General features: G+C 50.2%; 2 protein-coding genes across 4 annotated transcripts in view; one reads left to right on the top strand and one right to left on the bottom strand.

Annotated features, from left to right (window-relative positions):
* The window catches only part of KCNC1 (potassium voltage-gated channel subfamily C member 1), a 45,114-nt gene extending 40,854 nt beyond the window's left edge, over positions 1-4,260 (top strand). The window contains exons 3-4 of the mRNA XM_069554251.1: positions 599-787; positions 2,791-4,260. Of these exons, the coding sequence (XP_069410352.1) occupies positions 599-787; positions 2,791-2,855 (254 nt within the window). The 3' untranslated portion in view covers positions 2,856-4,260. The remainder of the gene's footprint in view (positions 1-598; positions 788-2,790) is intronic.
* Positions 4,261-9,038: 4,778 nt separating this feature from the next.
* Positions 9,039-18,846, bottom strand: part of SERGEF (secretion regulating guanine nucleotide exchange factor) — a 256,384-nt gene continuing 246,576 nt past the window's right edge. For 2 of the 3 annotated variants that reach the window (XM_069554240.1, XM_070289324.1), the window contains one exon: positions 9,039-9,404. In XM_069554240.1, the coding sequence (XP_069410341.1) occupies positions 9,058-9,404 (347 nt within the window). In that variant the 3' untranslated portion in view covers positions 9,039-9,057. Of the gene's footprint in view, positions 9,405-10,116; positions 10,321-18,846 lie in introns of all 3 variants that reach the window. The other variant, XR_011445941.1, reaches the window with a different exon arrangement.

The raw sequence follows: 18,846 nt of genomic DNA, 5'->3' as shown, positions 1-18,846 counted from the left end.
ATTAGGTCCATATGGGGGTGGAATAGAGTGATCAGATAGGGTGTGGTGGGGGACAGCGTAAAGCAAATGACCAGAGAGGATCCCAAGGGCCTGGAGTGGAGTTGACCTTGGGGTTCGGGCGGGGCCCAGGGATGCCTGAGCAGACAGCTGGATGTGGAGGGGGCAGCCGGGCTCTGGTCAGCAGCGGAGGGATCAAAACAGGCTGCCACTCTGGACAGGAGTGTTTCTGCGTGTCTGTCTGTCTTCTCCCTGAGCTCTGTGTCTGGCCCTCTACCCATGATCGCATCCACACCATCCTGTCTCATCGGCCCCGCCTTGGACGTTGGGCCTGGCCCCTCAGCACCGCGCTTGCTGGGCCCATCACCAACTCATCTTTTTGCAAACTTTGAGCAAACCCAGGAACCCTCCTCCCCAGCACTGTGGGCAGCCCAAAGGCTGCCCGAACGAGCTGGGAACCTCCAGCCTTGTGCCTCTCCGGCTCACTTTTCCGTCCTCAGTCATGGGCTGCCCTTTGCTGATGTCCCACTCTGGCCTGTCCCCCTCCCCCTGCACTAAACAGTTTTCAGTGTCTCAATAGCTTCTGCTTATATGTTTGAAGATTCCAAACTGAATGGGGAGGTGGCGAAGGCCGCGCTGGCGAACGAAGACTGCCCCCACATAGACCAGGCCCTCACTCCCGATGAGGGCCTGCCTTTTACGCGCTCGGGCACCCGCGAGAGATACGGACCCTGCTTCCTCTTATCAACTGGGGAGTACGCGTGCCCACCTGGTGGAGGAGTGAGAAAGGGTATGTAGAGGAGGCCGGGGTGCTCTGCGTCAGCAGGCCTGCCTCGAGCTCCTGCACAGGGGTGGGTGGGGCGGCGGGTGAGGGGTGCTGAGGGGCAGGCAGGCACACTGAGGGGGGCAAGGAGCAGGAAGAGCCCCAGGGTCGGCCCCCGGAGGTCTGAGTCCCACCCTCCCCAAGTGGGACGGCAGACTGGCAGAGAGAACCTGAGGTCCACGCAGCTGTGGGTTGGAATTGAGCTCGGGGGTAGGAGGGGACTTGAGGACAGGCTGGCCGACTATGTTCCCCCAAGGCAGAGGGGTACCCAGAGATGTGGGAAGGTTCTCGACTTCCCCCAGGCTACTCTGGCAGATGGCAGGTCAGACCCCAAAGGCAAAGTGATCTCCCCTGTCTCTTGGCTGGGGAGACCAACAGGGTAGGCATGGGCTGGCTGGGACCTTGTGGGCCTAGCCACCCAAAATCCATGTTCTGGAAGAGGCATTCTCTAAAGAGAATCCATAGACCAGTTGGGGTGGGGGGCAGTCATGACGAGAGAGAGATAGCTTAAAGGCTTGGCAGTGAGGTCAGCGTCCTTGCATAGGTAAGGTATGTGCCAGTCAGGACACTGCCAGTGGCAGATAGGAAACTAGCCAAGAGGAGGTGGTTACGTACGGCTCTGTGCAGCCCCTTCCGCTCCGAACACCCATTTAGCGGCCCCAGGTGTGGTCAGCGCCCCCTTGTGGTTGGTGAAGGCGGAGCTCCGTGGTGGTCAGGGTTGGATCAGACCCTTGTCTTATAAACCGACCTCCTGGGGACAAGGCTTCCAAAAGAGCTTGAGCATGGACTGGGGAGAGGTTTGGGGCGGGGGCTCAGCGCACCCTAGGGATCCAGGCTCCGGACACTGGGCAGGGCCTGGAAGGTGGAGGAAGCCATACTCAGCACAGCGGGCTGGCTGGGCGGCTCATGCATGTTGGGGAGCGGCTCACAGGCTCACACAGGATGGTTGCATGCTGACTGGGGTGAACGGGTTGGGCTAGAGAGTTGGCTTTTTAGAGCAACAGTTGGTATAGCTGGTGGCCATTCACAACTGCTCCAGTATTTGAAATGGTTCAATAATATGCGAGGAGAAAATAGAGAATTCAAAATAAAGGGCAAACCCAGAAGGGGAGAGGCAGCCCACATGGAGACGGGGAAGTCCTTCTGGTGCTTGGTGTGCTCTCCTGATCCAGGCTGGCCTCTGCTTCCTTGCCCTGCCTGGAGGGCCCATGGACCCCAGTGCGGCATACCACGCTCCGCATGGTGCTGCATGGAAGGGGGGCTGCTGGCCTGGGGGCTGCCTGCCCCATCCTCAGCACCTTCCATGGATAGGCCTGAAGCTCCCCTTCACAATCGGCTTTCTCCCAAGTGGAGGCTCTAGAAAACCAGGATCAGGGGCAAGCCCAGGGGATGGGAGAGGAAGGCACTTTCCCCATGGCTGTGCTCTGCTGGTAAGGTCTCATGGGGCTGCCTGTCTCCCTCATCTTGAATGTTAGATCAGTCTGTATGGCCTGAAAGAGCAGATAGGAGAGTTTCTTGACGGGGCTTCCGGAAGCCCAGGGTGTGTGGGACAGAAGCAGCCCGTAGGGAGCAAGGAGTCCGATGGCAACCACTGTCTGCAGGTGGTACCCACTCCGCAGTCCCCCAGAGGCACTGAGGGTGGGGAGCCCCCACCCACATCCACCTGGTCCCGCTCTCATGGAGTCATGACAGCCGCTGAGGACTTGCTTTTCTCAGGATAATGCCAGGCCATGAGCTGTGTGCGGGGTAGAGAACAGTTAGGGGCTCAACCCATTCCCCCAGGAGGGAGAGAAAGAGGCGTGCTGGGCTGGCTCACTGCATGGGAGAACCAAGCCAACTGGAGAAGATCCTGCCTGCCTCTGCATGCGGCTGTTCGGTCTTTCCTCCTCCTTCCTTAAAAACTAAGTACCAAGCGGGATGGGAAAGCCAAGAAGAGAAGCTCAAGTGTTAATTGTATTCTTTACATACAGATCTTTGCAAAGAAAGCCCTGTCATTGCTAAGTATATGCCGACAGAGGCTGTGAGAGTGACTTGACCAGGCGACTTGGCCCAGGACACTGGTGGCTATTAAGCATCTGGGTGGACCTGCAGCCCCTCCTCGCCCTCGGACAGAGTAAATTCACGCCATGCAGGTTTGCCGGACGAGTCCGAGTGGCCCAGGCCTTGTACTAGGACGGACGTAGCTTTTCTACGGCCAAATGGTAACCGACCGTAGAGGATTTCTTTTCCTTCTTTTCCTTTTTTTTTTTTTAAAAACAACAACAACAACAACAACTTTTAATTTATTCGGGGAGGGGGTGGGATGGAGGGGTTCCTTAGCATGACTTGCATGAAGTTCAACAGAAAACCCAGCAATCCAAACCCACGAACCCACCCCCCAACAACTGTATGATTACCCTAAACCATGACAACATGAAGAAAAACAAGCAAGAGTCCTCTATTTTCTTTCAAAGCTCTTTCTTTTTATACATGTTGTTGGAGCCAAACTGTAAAGGCGTTCGGTAGAAACCTGTACGGTTTTTTTGGGAGGGGAAGGGAATGAGCAGGGTGGGGGCAGGAGTGGGGATGAGTAATGGATTGCTTCCCTTTTGTACACGGAAATTCGGAGATTCGAGAGTAAAGGTTCCCAAAAGGGCAGTCGGTCAGTCGTTGGTCATATTGACCTCACCTTCATAGTTCATCTCTCACGTGGAAACTGAAAACTTTGCTCCAAGTAGAATTGTGGAAATGCACTGCCGCCTTCTTCCCTCTGTTTGGCATGCTTGCGACCCAGCGGACGTCTCCCCAAGATCCCTGACAGCGGCTAGTCTAGGTTGATTCGATCATCTTAGCAGTGTGTAGATTCAGTGTGACCAACTCTCATAACAAATTGTTCATAGTAGATAATCAACACCGTATGGATTTTTCAAGTGTTCTTTCAGAGCACCAAAAAAGATCAGGACTGTGGGAAGGCCAGTCCTCCTCCACCTTTATCAAGGCACAACCCGGCATTGTATGCAATTTAGTACTTCAGAGTTTAACAAAAAAACAAACAAAAAACAAAAAAACTGCATGCCCAATGTTATGCAAAGCGATTCTAGCATGAAATAAATTTTGTATCATGGTTTCTGTATAGTCTAAAGCAGATTTGTTTTCCTGAAGCAATCGGAGGTTTGCAGAGACGCAGTTCTGCATCTCGAATAAATATAGTATTTTCCCAACAGAAACAGAGGACAGTAGCTTGGCTTTGGTCTGATTCTAAAATTAGTGGTGGGGTGGGGGGTGGGGAAGGATGATATTTTTGAAAAACACATGCTTGAGTTGAAAAAAAAAATGCAACATCTCAAGCTCTCACTGCAGCTCGCAACATTCCTGGAAAGAGAGCAATGCTGCTTTAGTTCAGCACCCTCCCCTCCCTGGGCCCTGGCCCTCGATAATAAAAAGCTGACTTTGGACATAAAGCATGAATTTGGGTTTTTATTGCCTCCAGCAGTGTCACAACTCGGTTCTGGGCCCCTGGTCGGGCCTTCTGCGGCTGGGCTGGGCTGGGCTGAGCCGGAGCCCTGGCTCCTCTGGTCTCAGGGACCCATCCAAGGTGCAGGCTGTCCTCTCACTGGGAGAAAGCCAGGACCGCTCTGACCACCCCACCCTGCCCCTCCCCAGATCCTGTTGGTTGGGTGTGGGGGGAGGCAGCCCTCAGGAGGAATCAACAAAAAAGGCCTTGACCTAAGACGGGCCCATCCTCTGGGGATTCACCAACATGGAAACGTCTCTATGGATCCTGCCGTATTCATGACCCTTGAATCTAGTTATGTGGAGTTCCTAACCCCTGCCCCTGCCACTGCCCTTCATGTAGACCATGGTCACCTCCCTCCTAGGGCCATTCTTGAATCTGATGGAGCCAGAGGCAGGGGTCTGATGGGTCTGAGTGCCCCACCCAGCTGTACCCTTGCTGGGCACTGTCCGGCAGCCACCCCATCACATACCCCTCATTCAGCCTGGTGGCATCTTGGAAGGGGTGCAGGCCTCTCCTAGAGTCTTGATTTGCTCACTTGGTCTTGATTTGCTTGGGTATTTCATTTGGTTTTGGTCAGGGGTAGGGTGGGGATCGGAGTTCCAATTCTTAGAGAATCATTAGAGAATCTCAGGTGGTAAAGTCCCTAATGGTCATGGCAGGCCACCTCTGAACACTTTACAGATGAGAAATTGAGGCCCAGATCAGGGGCCTCTGACCAGGACCACACACAAGTGGAGGTCAGTTCCTCCCGGATTTCCATTCCCTCGATCCCTGCCAGTATGGCCAAGTCAACAGTCATATGGTGGGTAGAAGTCCGAAGGTGGGTGTCGAGTTCTCACCCAACAGTTTCTCATCCCCTCTGAGCACTTACCTCAACTTCTCAGCTCCCTGTGCAGTCCAGCCACCAATGAATAGGGAGTGATGAGTGCAGCAGTGAGCAAGACCTCTACCCAGGGGTCACGCTGCCACAGAGCTGCCTAATCCACTCCACCTGAATAACAGCCATTCATAAGCATCAGGACAGAGAGCCAAGCGGTGTCAGCAGCTGCAGGGAGGCCAGAGTTCCTTCGACCTGGGGTCCGTCCTGGGAGAAGTGCCTCTGGTGGACTCAGGTGGGGCTTGGCACGAGGCCATTTGGAATAGGGGTTTTCAGGGACACGGGAGCTGATGGGGAACAGGGATTAACATACACTGAGCATCTGTCATGTGCAGGACACCCGAGACAAGCTGTCTGATGAGGACCCACAATAACTCAACATGCCCATTATAGAGGCAAGAGAAGAGGCACAGAAAGATAAAGTCACTGGTTCAAAGCCACGCAGCTGATGAATGATGAAGCTAAGTTTTTAACCCAGGTCTGACTCCAGAGCTTAGGTGAAGCCATCTCAAGTCCTCATTGAGGACTTCCTGGGCCTGGAGGTGGAATTGATTGGAACACCGGAGTTATTGGTCCTGAATACCAGGGTCCTCAGGCCATGGGTGTGACAGAAGGGCTATTTACCTGCTGCTCTGAGCTTTCCATGCACATATTTGACTACCTCAATTTCCCGCTTAAACACCTGTTGTCCTGAGAATGAAGCCAGAGTTCCTTAAATTGGCTGGCAAGGCCCTCCGGATCTCCTCTCGCAACTCTCACCTCTCTGTGCTCTGGTCGCTGGGGAATTTGGACACTGCCCTTTAGGACCTGGAACCCCCTTTCCACTTTCTGACTCACTACCCTCCAATTTCTATTTATCACTAAGTCACTTCACTCAGAAGTGGTGGATGCAGGTGGAGGGCTTTACTCTGAGCCCCTGGCCTGGGTTCACCATTCTCAAGCACAGCCTCATCAAATTTTGACCTGATAACCCACTGGGACTGAAGGTGGTGCGGTGTTAAGGGGAGCCGGAGTGCCTGGGAAGGGAGCCTGTGTGGCAGGTTAGGATGTAAACATCCCCAAAACCTGGTATGTGGCTGCCCTTCAACAGTCATTCCAGGAACCTCAGACCTGTGAGCACACAGGGGATCTCACTCCCCTCTCTTTCTTCCTTCCCTCATTCTCATAGGGCAGCATGGTGGGGGGAGGGGGAAGGCCAATCAGCTTAGTCTAGCAGAAAAAAAATCATTCTTAGAGATCAGTGGGCATTTTCTCAAGCTGGCTTCTATGGCTCATTAGCTAATCACCGTCAAATGATTGGCTATCCACAGCATAGTTAACAAACATTTGTTAGAGATGAAAGCAGAGGGTGGGTGGGGGTGAGGGCATCTTAGAGCTCACGCGTTCAGCCTCTCCACCCTATGGTAACCCTAAGTGTGTACTGACCAGCTCATTCATTATTACCCATTGGGCACGTCCTCTGTCCCAGGACCCGTCCTTGGTGAAGGGTTCCAGAATCAACCAAGACCTGGTCCCTTGCTCATGAAGAGCTCGAGACCTAGTAGGAATGAAGGGCTTGGGCATCTACAAGTCTGTGAATAACCAATAGGGTTCAGAGGACCCCAAAAGTCTGGGAGACACTGCCAACAGCCTCTCACCCCACTGAAAGCCCTGGGGCTTTCCGGTGCTGCTCTGATCCGGCCAGTGAGCTGACATGGAGAAGCCTGTCCACTGCTGTCACCAGAGGGGACTGAAGGGTCCGAGGTGTCGTCTACTGCCAAGAGCCATTCATTCTGGCATGAGTGGATTAGCTGGGCTCCACAGGCTTCTAAGAAGAGTCTGGCTCAGGTTCTGAGGCTTAGGGCCAGTGCACCACCTTACCCTGACTCAGGCTGGGAAGGAGCCCCACGATCTTGTGCCCACAAAGAAGCCTTGGCAGGAGCATGAGGGCTCAGCAGCAGAGGCTTCAGGGTTCAGATCTCTTCCAGCAGGTGCCAGAACAGGTAGGGAGAACTCTACACGGCTGTGCTGCAAGACAGACTGCATGTGGGTTCCTCAGGCATGGAAACCCTGTCTAGAAGGTACGGCCTGAGGACTCACCCATGTGGGGCTGCCTCTGATGCAGACCATTCAGCCTGTAGGATAGCAGGTGGCAGCCAGTAATGGTGGACTTGCTCCAGTTTGGGTCATTTCTGGGCCATCCGATTACTCCATCTCAGAAGGCTTGGTCTCCTTGGCAAGACCAGCTCAGTGTCCAGACAAGCCCTTCCTTCCACTCTGGAAGTGCTTAGAGGTTGTACTGGCCTCTACTGGTCCTGAGATGTGGGAGGACCAAAGGCTTTGCTGGCCAGCGCAGTGATGTAGACTCTAGGCACTGGTGTTCAAGGTCAGCCACTGGCCATGGGTGGTCTCTAGGTGCAGGCCTGAGGAGCTCAGGGTGGCCCTCATCCCCACTCTCCTGAGTCGAACCCCCTGCTGATCTCAGGACCACCCCTTGTCTGTACTCCTTTCCTGGCTCAAAGTACTGGATGGGTCACCTCTCGATTAGGACCCTGGGTCAGGAGTGAGGTGTGTGACCTTAAGATGGTCCCTTCCCCTTTTGGGGCCTCTCTTTTCCCACATGAACAACAAAAATGTTGGATAAGAGCAGTGGTTTTAAAACTTTTTCAAGGACCCCTTGTCAAGTGAAATCATATGTGAAGCCAGGTTAAAATGATGCTGCTGTGAATAAGGTTGAGGCGGGGAGGGGGGGGGGCGGGGCAGACCTCTGTGTAGTGGCTTTCCTTTACCCACAGCCCACGCGGTGGCCACTGTCAGGAGGTTGCTCTCAGTCTCAGGAGACTGCTAGGGTCTGGAATACAGTTTAGAGGCCACTAGGCTAGAAGGTGATTACAGTCCTCCAGTCATGATGTTCTGGGCCTTTGTAATATTCTCAAGCCTTTGGAGCCTAGCATTCGCAGATTCAAATGCTCTTCTGAGTCAGAAGGAGGCGCTGTGCAATGCACCACAGCCCTGGCTGGCTGGTTGGTGATACTGCCCCCCAGGGAAAGCCACTTTCTGAGGCCTCTGGACAAAGGCCTGCTGGCAGTCACAGCAGAGGGAAAGGTGCCATGGCCCCCAGAGCCATAGCCGCCACCAGGGAAGCCTGAGGCCTGTGGTCTGGCCTGGCCCCCATTTCACCCGAAGGCCCTCTTCCTGCAGAAGCCAAGGGCCTGGGGGGCAGAGCTCAGGGGTTAGGGCTCTTGATGCTGCTTTCCCTTAAGTTCCCCCCCTCCACAGGGTCCTGGTCCCTCACCCAGAAATACAGCTTGGCAACTACAGTCACACAGACTGGCTGCAGAGTCCTGCCTGGCTCAGAGGAAGACACTGACCTTGGGAGTTTCATTGGTTCTGAAGATTCCCTCGTCTGGCCCAGGGGTCTCTTTGGCCTGGTCTTTCCAGAAGTCTTGTCTCTTCCTCCACTTACTCATCTACACTTCCTCCACTCCCGCTCCAGAGCCCTCTCCCTCGGTCCCAGTCACCAAGGGAAGAACTCTATCCTGTCCAAGGATTCAGTCACCGGATCAGGGTACATCAAACCAGGGTACCTTGAACCAGCAGACTGTATGCTCTGGATGCTGAGAATGAAACCCCAGAGCTGAACTTTCTGTCCCTACCAGTTAGGGACAGGCTGGAGACTTCTTGCTGCTTCCTATGTCCTTGGGTAAAGACCTCTCATGCACTGGGTAGAAATGATGTCTGTTTCTAGAGCCCAGACACCAGGCAGGCAGCCACCCATCATTCTGGTCTTGTCGGCCCACCTACAGTGCCTCCTGAATCCCTCTCAGGATTGCTGCAACCTGACAAAGCAATTCTCCAGGGACACGTTAGGTGGGTAAGGTCACTTTATTCAAGGGTCTCTGCCACAAGCCCCCCATTTCTGAACCTGTCAGATTGGGCTTGGGGAGAAGTTTCTGCGTGTCTTTCCTTCTGGTTTCTTTCTTGCTCCATGGCTACTTGAGATCTGGCTTCCTCGATGGCGTCCGGGGAAGGACTGGTGACCCTGGGGTGCTGGCCCAGGTCAGGGAGGGCTGGCAGCTGGCAAAGGGCCAGGGAGTGGCCAGCCCCACAGCCCACATGGAGTCCCAAGGAGGAAGGCAGGCCCGGCACGGGCTTCGGGGCCCAGACATCCGCTTCGGTGCCGTCCCCGCACATGCCATGCTCGTTCCAGCCCCAGGAGTGACACACGCCACCTGAGACAGAGACAGAAACAGCCTGTTGTAGCCGTGGTTCTGGGGAACAGGCCCAAAACACTCCCCCTGGGGTGCGGTATCCCCAAGGACCCCAGGTTACACCTGAGGAAACCAAAGCTCGGCCGCACCTGGGGGCCTGCCCGCCCTCCTGGCTTCCTCCCCTGCCCTTCCGGGGCTGCTCTACTTCACTCCCCCCACCCTCCACCTTCCTGCCTCAAACCTGGCTCTCCTCCTTGGCCCCTCCTTCTCCCTCCCCCTACAGGCACCTCTCTCTCTCTTGCATGGCCGGCGTTTGCAAGCGCGCGCACACACACACACACACACACACACACACACACACACTCCTAGACCCGCCAATTCTGCCTCTGAAACTCTCTCCAATCCTTCCCCACCCCTCCATCTCCTGATCCCAACCCCATTTTCTCTCATCTGGGTCACACCAACAGCCAACTAACCAGGCTGCTCACCATCCACTCTGATCTTCAAGGAGCATCAGGATAATCTCTGACAACGGCAGATCTAACCAGGTCACTCCCCTGCTTCAACCCTTCACTGACTTCCCACCGCCCTTAAAGACCTTTTCTGGCCAGTGAGGCAGAGTGGTCTGGCTCTGGACCAGCCTGCGGGGCTCCCCTTTCACACTGTCCCCACCCCATTGCATGCCAGAACCCCTGCTTCCTTCAGCTCCTAACACATGCCCTGCAGGACTGACCTTTCTCTCCAAGTCCCGGCTTTGCTGGGCTTTACATCCCCCTCATGCTTCAGATTCTGTTTAGATCATGCTCAGAGGCCGGATTTCCCGGCACCCAGTCAGCCTGGATTCCTGTCATCGCCCTTGTACTTTTCCCTGTGGGCGGTGGATAGATGGTCTGGGTGGTGATGGGTTTATTCGCCACTCCTCACAAGACTGTCTGCCCTACAGAGAGGGAGGAACATGGATGCTCTGTTCACTGCCCTATCTCAGTTGTGGCTCAACAAGGTTCACTGAATTGATCAACAATTAAAGAACTCAGACTCCTACAGCCAATCTCTGAGCCAGCATTTGAGCGCATGTCTCTCCGAAAGCCCATGAGGCTCCCACCCCATCGCAGCACCTCTTCCTAGGTTTTGGACCCTTTCCTGGAGTCTAACTAAACTCACTCACATTTTTCTATGGTTGTTAAAAAAAAATTTTTTTTTTCTGGATATAAAAGTAATACATCTTCGTGGTAAAAGCGAGGGGGGGTGTAGAGACAAATATGGATAGGTGTAAAGAAAAGCAGACTCCTAGAATCTTGCCCACTGCAATGAATATTTTAACTATTTTATTTTACTTTTTTTGGCTGCACAACACAGTATGTGGGATCTTAACTCCCCGATCAGGAATTGACCCATGCCTCCTGCATCTTAACCACTGGACCGCCAGTGAATATTCCCACTATGAATATTTTCAGTCTCTCTTTCAAATCTTCAATTTGTGAAACCTGTAAATATTTGTGCACATATCATCTTGCTTTTCTGCCTTAATAACATAAACATTTCTCCATAGAATTACAGATTATTCAAAAAGTAAATTAAAAATAAATTGTTTGAAATTTTGAAAATACTCAATATGCAGAAAAGTACAAATAATTTAACAGAAAGACATGTTCCCCAATCAGATTTAGAACATAAGTTAACATTTTACCATATCTGTTTCAACCTTTAAAAAAATAAATTATAAAGATACCATTTAAGACCCACCTCTCATCCTTGGCCCTCCTTCCAGGAAGTAACCACTATTTGAAGTTGGTGTACATTGCCTGCATGCTTGTTTTATATTTTTCTACATATATGTGTCCTTAAGTACAATGTAATATTTTTAGTTTGTTTTAAAGATTTACATAAGTAGCGTCACTCAAATATATCTTTTGTTGTAACTTGCTCTTTATACCATTGTTTTTGAAATCTATCTCAGCTGATAGTTACAGATTTAGTTCATTTATTTCAACTGTGCGTAGTATTTTATTATGCATAAATCATATTTTACTCACCCATTTCCCTTCTGATGGACAGTTCTTTAATGATGATCATTGCTGCTATTTTATCACACAATATATAATTTACAACAATCCTATTACTATTGTTGCCACTATAAACGGCACTGCAGTGTGGAACACGTGTCCTTATACAAACTGGTGTTTGTGCACACTGATCCCTAGAAGTGTGAGTGTGGTGGAATCACACGTCTACATTTACCAGGTATGGCCAAGGGCTTCCCAGGTGGCTCAGTGGTAAAGCATCCGCCAGCCAGTGCAGGAGCCACTGGTGACGTGGGCTTGGTCCTTGGGTCGGGAAGATCCCCTGGAGGAGGAAATGGCAACCCACTCCAGCATCTTGTCAGGATAATCTCATAGACAGAGGAGCCTGGTGGGCTACAGTCCGTGCGGGTGACAGAGAGTCAGACGCGACTGGGCACGCGTGCAGGTACGGCGAAACCGCTCCTCACTGTGGCTGCAGCCTCATGGTTCATAGTCCCATCAGCAGTGGAGATGAATTTGTTTCCTTCTATCTTTGCCGTTACATTCTTTCAATTCTTATTAAATACATGTAATTATTTTGCAATTTTGACTACTAGTGAGATGAAGCATCTCTTTATGATACTACCCCTAAATTGCTTCTTCTATGTATTGTGTGTTTCCATTCTTTCATTCTTTGCCTGTTTTTGGTTGCTTGCCTTTTCTTTCTTCCTAATTTGTAAGTGTTCTTTGTGTATTCTTTTGTTTATATAATCCTTTGTTATAAGCATCGTGTCTTCTCCCAGAAGTCTGTGGTGTCTCTTCACTTTGTTTATGGTGTCTTTTGTTATAAAGATTATTTAAAATGACTGCCTAGTTTTGCCCATTACGGAGATTAAAGTTTCCTTAACCTGCATTTTATTATCAGATAGGTTGTTGCTAATTTTTCATTATTTTGTATAACATTTCTATGAACATCTTTGTGCATGATTCTTTGCCTACATTTCTAATTATTTTCTCAAATTAAGATTCTTAGAATGGGAATTTCTGGTCAAATGGCATGGACATTTTTGAGATTCCTGAGTATTGCTTTGAGTACTGCCAGAATACTTTACACAAAGGCCACTCGAATATAACTACAGCAATCTGTGCGAATCTCTGTAGCACTCCAGTATTGTCAGTAGTTATTCATTATTATAATATTTTAAAATATTTTCTAATTTGAAGGCAAAGATTATTACTCAAAGATTATTCAGTCACTCAGTTGTGTCTGATTCTTTGCAACCCCATGAATCGCAGCACACCAGGCCTCCCTGTCCATCATTATCATTATTTTTATTGTACTTTTCTCATTCCCACTGAAACTGAAAAATAATTCTTATTTTTCTCAGATATCTGTATTTCCTCTTTTGTGTACTTTCTGCTTTACAAGTTTTCCCTGTTTTGCATAGAAGAGTTTAAGTGTTCAGACCCAAAAGCCAGATGGCCTGGGTTCAAAATCGCAACTCCTCCATGTATTAGCTGTGACCCTGGGCGAGTTACTTAGCTTCTCTGAGCTTCAGTCTCATCTGTTAAATGGGGATAATAATAGTATCTTTTTTATAAAGTTTATACATACTTATTCATTTGCACTGTTTCTACTGTTTCCCCATCTATTTGCCATGAAGTGATGGGACCAGATGCCATGATCTTCGTTTTCTGAATGTTGAGCTTTAAGCCAACTTTTCCACTCTCTTCTTTCACTTTCATCAAGAGGCTTTTTAGTTCCTCTTCACTTTTTGCCATAAGGGTGGTGTCATCTGCATATCTGAGGTGATTGATATTTCTCCCAGCAATCTTGATTCCAGCTTGTGCTTCTTCCAGCCCAGTGTTTCTCGTGATGTACTCTGCATAGAAGTTAAATAAGCAGGGTGACAATATACAGCCTTGACGTACTCCTTTTCCTATTTGGAACCAGTCTGTTGTTCCATGTCCAGTTCTAACTGTTGCTTCCTGACCTGCATATAGGTTTCTCAAGAGGCAGGTCAGATGGTCTGGTATTCCCATCTCTTTCAGAATCTTCCACAGTTTATAGTGATCCCCACAGTCAAAGGCTTCGGCATAGTCAATAAAGCAGAAATAGATGTTTTTCTGGAATTCTTGTCAGACTTTTTATTTTTTTGGGCTCCAAAATCACTGCAGATGGTGACTGCAGCCATGAAATTAAAAGACACTTACTTCTTGGAAGTAAAGTTATGACCACCCTCGATAGCATATTCAAAAGCAGAGACATTACTTTGCCAACAAAGGTCCATATAGTCAAGGCTATGGTTTTTCCAGTAGTCATGTATGGATGTGAGAGTTGGACTGTGAAGAAAGTTGAGCACCAAAGAATTGATGCTTTTAAACTGTGGTGTTGGAGAAGACTCTTGAGAGACCCTTGGACTGCAAGGAGATCCAACCAGTCCATTCTAAAGGAGATCAGTCCTGGGTGTTCATTGGAAGGACTGATGCTGAGGCTGAAACTCCAATACTTTGGCCACCTCATGTGAAGAGTTGACTCGTTGGAAAAGACCCTGATGCTGGGAGGGACTGGGGACAGGAGGAGAAGGGGACGACAGAGGATGACATGGCTGGATGGTATCACTGACTCGATGGACATGAGTTTCAGTGAACTCTGGGAGTTGGTGATAGACAGGGAGGCCTGGTATGCTGCGGCTCATGGGGTTGCAAAGAGTCGGACACGACTGAGCAACTGAACTGAACTGATTCATTTACAAGGATTAAACGAAAAAGTATATATATAAAATACATGTATCGCAGTCCGCCCTTATGTGCAGGGGACACTTTTCAAGACCCTCAGTGAATGCCTGAAACCATGGATAGTACCAAATCCTATACTGGTTCTTCCTATAATAGTGGGCAGGTACCATGTACTGCATGGATGGGCTGCACAAAGGGTTCATTTACATCCTGGGCAGGATGGAGCAGGACAGAGCAAGTTTTCATTACATTACTCGGAATGGCATGCAATTCAAACCTTGTAAATTGTTTACTGCTGGAATTTTCCATTTAATATTGACTGACCATGGTTGACAGTGGGTAACTGAAACCACAGAAAGCAAAATTGTGGATGAGGGGGCACTACTGCACTAAATAAATATTTGCCATTATTGTTCTCAAGAGCCTTACTAAGATTATTTTAAGAGTATTAATTCTGTGTATATGTGGCATAAATATTTTTTCCCTCAGTTTTATTTAAAATTTTGCTTTGGGTGTTTTGATGTAAAACATAAATTTTATGGTGCCACATAGTACAATTTCTTGCTCTTTTATCTAATCATTTCTCCCATTGCTGTAAGAATTGGAAGCCCATCCCCATCCAGATTAGAAAATACTTTGATTGGTTTTTTTTTCAATGATCTGAGTTTGTAATTATCTTTACATTTCACTCATTAGCCACTGAAAAATCTGTTTTGTGGACCACTCTTTCACAGAGGGAGCCTGGCTGGCCTGGGATTACCCTTCTTCCTTTTCCCTGGGAGGAAGGCAGTCATTAGCCAAAAGCTTGGGCTTGGGGAAACACAGATGTCTGCCTGTTTGGCCCATGAGTGAGGAAATGCACACAGAGAGGATGAGCCCCAGGCTGCAAGTCCTGCAGTTCAGCAGGCGTTTCATCCAGGCCGATCTGAGGCACAAGGTGGACAGTGGGACAGGCTTCAGACCTGTGGGCTTCATTCGGCACCTGCTGTGGGCTTTGCGCCCGGCCCTGGTGCGGCACCAGCTGACAGTCAGCAGGAATGGGGGTGGGAGGAAGGCAGCGCTGACCTAGCAGCAGGACATGGCACAATGGGCACCTGGCAGGCCCCTCTCCTCCTGCCAAAGGAAACGCTCTGAGGAAGCCATGTGCAGGGCTGGGGTAGCCCACTGGGTTGAGAAGCCTGGCACAGGCTCAGATACAGCTTCTTCCAGCCCTCCCAAAGAGGCTGGCATGAGGGTAGGTGCTTTATATTCTTTATCTCACTTTATTCCAACAATCCTGTAGGGCAGTCACGCTTCAAAGATTAATCTCATTTTAGAGATTATGAAACTGAGGCTCTAGAACCCAGGAGGTGTGGCTCCAGAATCTATGCTAAACTCTGCATGTTCTATATCAGGGCTTGCCGAATTTATTCTGTAAAGGCAGACAGGAAATACTTCAGGTTTGATGGTCTCATACAGTCTCTGTTGCCTATTCTTATTCTTTATTACAAGACTTTAAAAATCATTCTTAGCTTGCGAGGCCATACAAAACAGGCCATGAATTAGATCTGGCCCATGGCTTGTAACCCACCAGCCCCTGGGACATATATAACACATACTATGGATGACTGTGGACTATGCTACGCTTGCCCCGGTTCTCACATCACCACACAGCTGTGTGACAATGGCACGTCTGTCCCCACCTCCCTCACGGGCTCCTAGGAGGAGGCCCACGTGCGCTGATATACATTGATGCCCTGGCACCCTGCCTGACACATAGGGACAGCTCACACCCACATGAGAAGGAGGAAAAGGCAAGGAAGGCCATGCTGGTGGGAAACCCTCCCCGTAGATGGGGAGGCTGAGGGTGGAATGACAAGTCAAGGGTTCCCCAACACTGCAAAGAAACCTCCTGTAGAAAAAGACCAGGCTGCTGAACTTGGAGAGTGAAAGATGGGCTGCCCTGTAATAGAAGGGCTCACCCAAGACTAAAGTTCTGAGCTCCTCCAGCATTTTAGAAGATGTTTCACACACATACCCGCCTCCCACCCTCACTGACGGCCACCTATTCAGGGGCACAGTGAAGACGGGAGGGCCCTCTGGGCTCAGCAAGGTGCTACTGTTCTCATGTAGAGGTGGGAGCCCATGACAAGTCTCCTCCTAAGCTAACTGGCATATGGGACACCCAGTTTCCAAAACAAGTGCATTCATGACTCCTGGAGTTACACAGGGATCTCTGCAGTGTGTCTGGCACTCACCAGGCTCTCGAGAACACTGAGATCTCACCTGATTGACCCAGAGCTGCTCCACGGGACCTGGGACACCTGTCTGAGCCTTGGGTCTCAATCTCTTCAGTCGTGTCCAACTCTTTGCAACCCTATGGACCAACCATAGCCTGCCAGGCTCCTCTGTCCACGGGGTTCTCCAGGCAAGAATACTGGAGTAGGTTGCCATGCCCTCCTCCTGGGGATCTTCCCAACCCAGGGATCAAACCCCTGCAACTCCTGTATTCCAGGTGGATGCTTTACCACTGAGTCACCGGGGAAGCTCCGAGACTTGGGTAGAGAGCTCATAGATACAGAAGGATTCCTCAACCTCTAGAGTTCAGTGCCCTGCCTATGGGGCTCAGCGGAGCTGATTTGGGCTGTGACAAGTGACAAAGCTTAGAGCCCACCACACTTGCATCAGCCTAAGAGCCCTGCGGGCAGCAGAATCTCAGGGTGGGATGGTCCCTGGCACAGGTTGGACACAGCACCTCAATCTGTTCAGGTCTGTGGCACCTGCCTGAGCTTCTTGGCAACCTGGGTCCTCACAGGGCCTTATGGTGCTGGGACTGCAGCCCAGCGCTAGGAAGAGGGCAGCTTTTCTGTGGGGAGCGTACTTACCTAGAAGAGGCAAACACCTGAGCATGTGTGGCAGAAACCCTTGGTTGTCCCTGAACCACAGAATTGAGACTATATTTCCCTACTTCTTATACAGTGGAGTGTGGCCAATGAGTTGTTCATTGTTCAGTTGCTAAGCCGTGTCCAATTCTTCGTGACCCCATGGCTTTCCTGCCCTTCACTATCTCCCGGAGTTTGCTCAATTCATGTCCATTGAGTCAGTGATGCCATCCAACCATCTCACCCTCTGTTGTCCCCTTCTCCTCCTGCCTTCGATCTTTCCCAGCATCAGGGTCTTTTCTAAGGAGTCAGTTCTTCATATCAGGTGACCAAAGTATTGGAGCTCCGGCTTCAGCATCAGTATTGGAGCTTCAGCTTCCAATGAATGTTCAGGGTTGATTTCCTTTAGGATTGACTGGTTTGATCTCCTTACTGTCCAAGGGACTCTCAAGAGTCTTCTCCAACACCACAGTTCAAAAACATCAATTTGTTGGTGCTCAGCCTTCTCTATGGCCCAACTCTCACATCCGTACATGACTACTGGAAAAACCATAGCATTGTTGATAATAGACCTCTGTTGGCAAAGTGATGCCTCTGCTTTCTAATATGCTGTCTAGGTTGGTCATAGCTTTCCTCTCAAGGAGCAAATGTCTTTTAATTATATTTGCAGTCGCTGTTTAATTCGCAGTTACTGTTCACAGCGATTTGGGAGCCCAAGAAAATAAAATCTGCCACTGTTTCCACTTTTTCCCATCTATTTGCCATGAAGTGATGGGACTGGATGCCATGAGCTTAGTTTTTTGAAGCAAGCTGAAATGTTCTGTATTAGTTTATAGAACTCTTCTTCAAAGACAGGTGGCATGTGCCCTTTGCCCCTTTCTTCTTTGTCCCTTCCTCCATCCTGTCACTGGAAATGTGGATATGATGGCTGGAGCTCTAGCTGCCTCCTCTGACCATGAAGATGAGGGCTACAACCTAGGGATGGTGTTTCTCGGTTTCATATAAATGTTACTTTAATTCTCACAGCAACCCTCTGAAGTGTTCTTGCCTCCATTTTATAGATGAGGTAACTAAGCTCAGAGAGGTAAAAGAACTTGCCCATGGCCATTCTAGTCAGGACTAGAATCCAGGGCTCCCGAGTCTCAGGGTGATTCAGTAGTTCCAAAATGGTAATAAAGTCACTGAATACTTAGTGTATGCCAGGCCCTGTGAAAAACACTTTATGTTTGTTAATTCACTGAATCCCCACAGCAAGCCTGTGAGATACAACCTAACACACCTGGTGAGAAGTGGACCTGAATTCCAAGCCAGGCAGAAGGGCTCCAGAATCTCTCTTGTCAATATGTCATCCTCTCTAGCAAAAGCCCTGCTCCTCAGGTAATGAAGACAGGTTCAAAGTCATGGCCCAACTGCACAGGGACAAGGTCAGTGATGGGAGGCAAGAGGTGTAGCAGGTGGGAGGAGGAGCATCCTATAGAAGAGCAGGATCCTCCCCGAGCCCTCATGAGCACTGGGGATGAGGCCGCAGCAGCTGCAGAAGACCCTGCTTCCTTCTGCCACCACCCACCCCACCACATCTTGGGGAGGGGGAAGAGGGGGAGAGATGGTGCAAAAAGTCAGCCTGCCAATGGTTCACCTTGCCTGCTGCCTGCCAGAGGCCAAACATGGACCTTGGGCCTCAGGCAGAGCTGCTCTTCTGCAACACCAGGCAGAGACAGAGACAGAGAGAGAGACAGGAGGGGTAAGGTCTGAGCACCTCAAGGAGAGCAAGGCTCTGGATTCAGGAAGGTGGTAGATGTCAGTGTGGATGGAGCTGGCCTCAGGGCCAGGCAAGTTTCAGAGGAATGTCTGAGTGTCCAGTCG

This window comes from Ovis canadensis, chromosome 15 (genome assembly GCF_042477335.2).
Source record: "Ovis canadensis isolate MfBH-ARS-UI-01 breed Bighorn chromosome 15, ARS-UI_OviCan_v2, whole genome shotgun sequence".
In the NCBI taxonomy this organism is placed as follows: domain Eukaryota; kingdom Metazoa; phylum Chordata; class Mammalia; order Artiodactyla; family Bovidae; genus Ovis; species Ovis canadensis.
The sequence above is the reverse complement of the archived record's forward strand: the minus strand, read 5'-3'. Positions and strand labels throughout refer to the sequence as shown.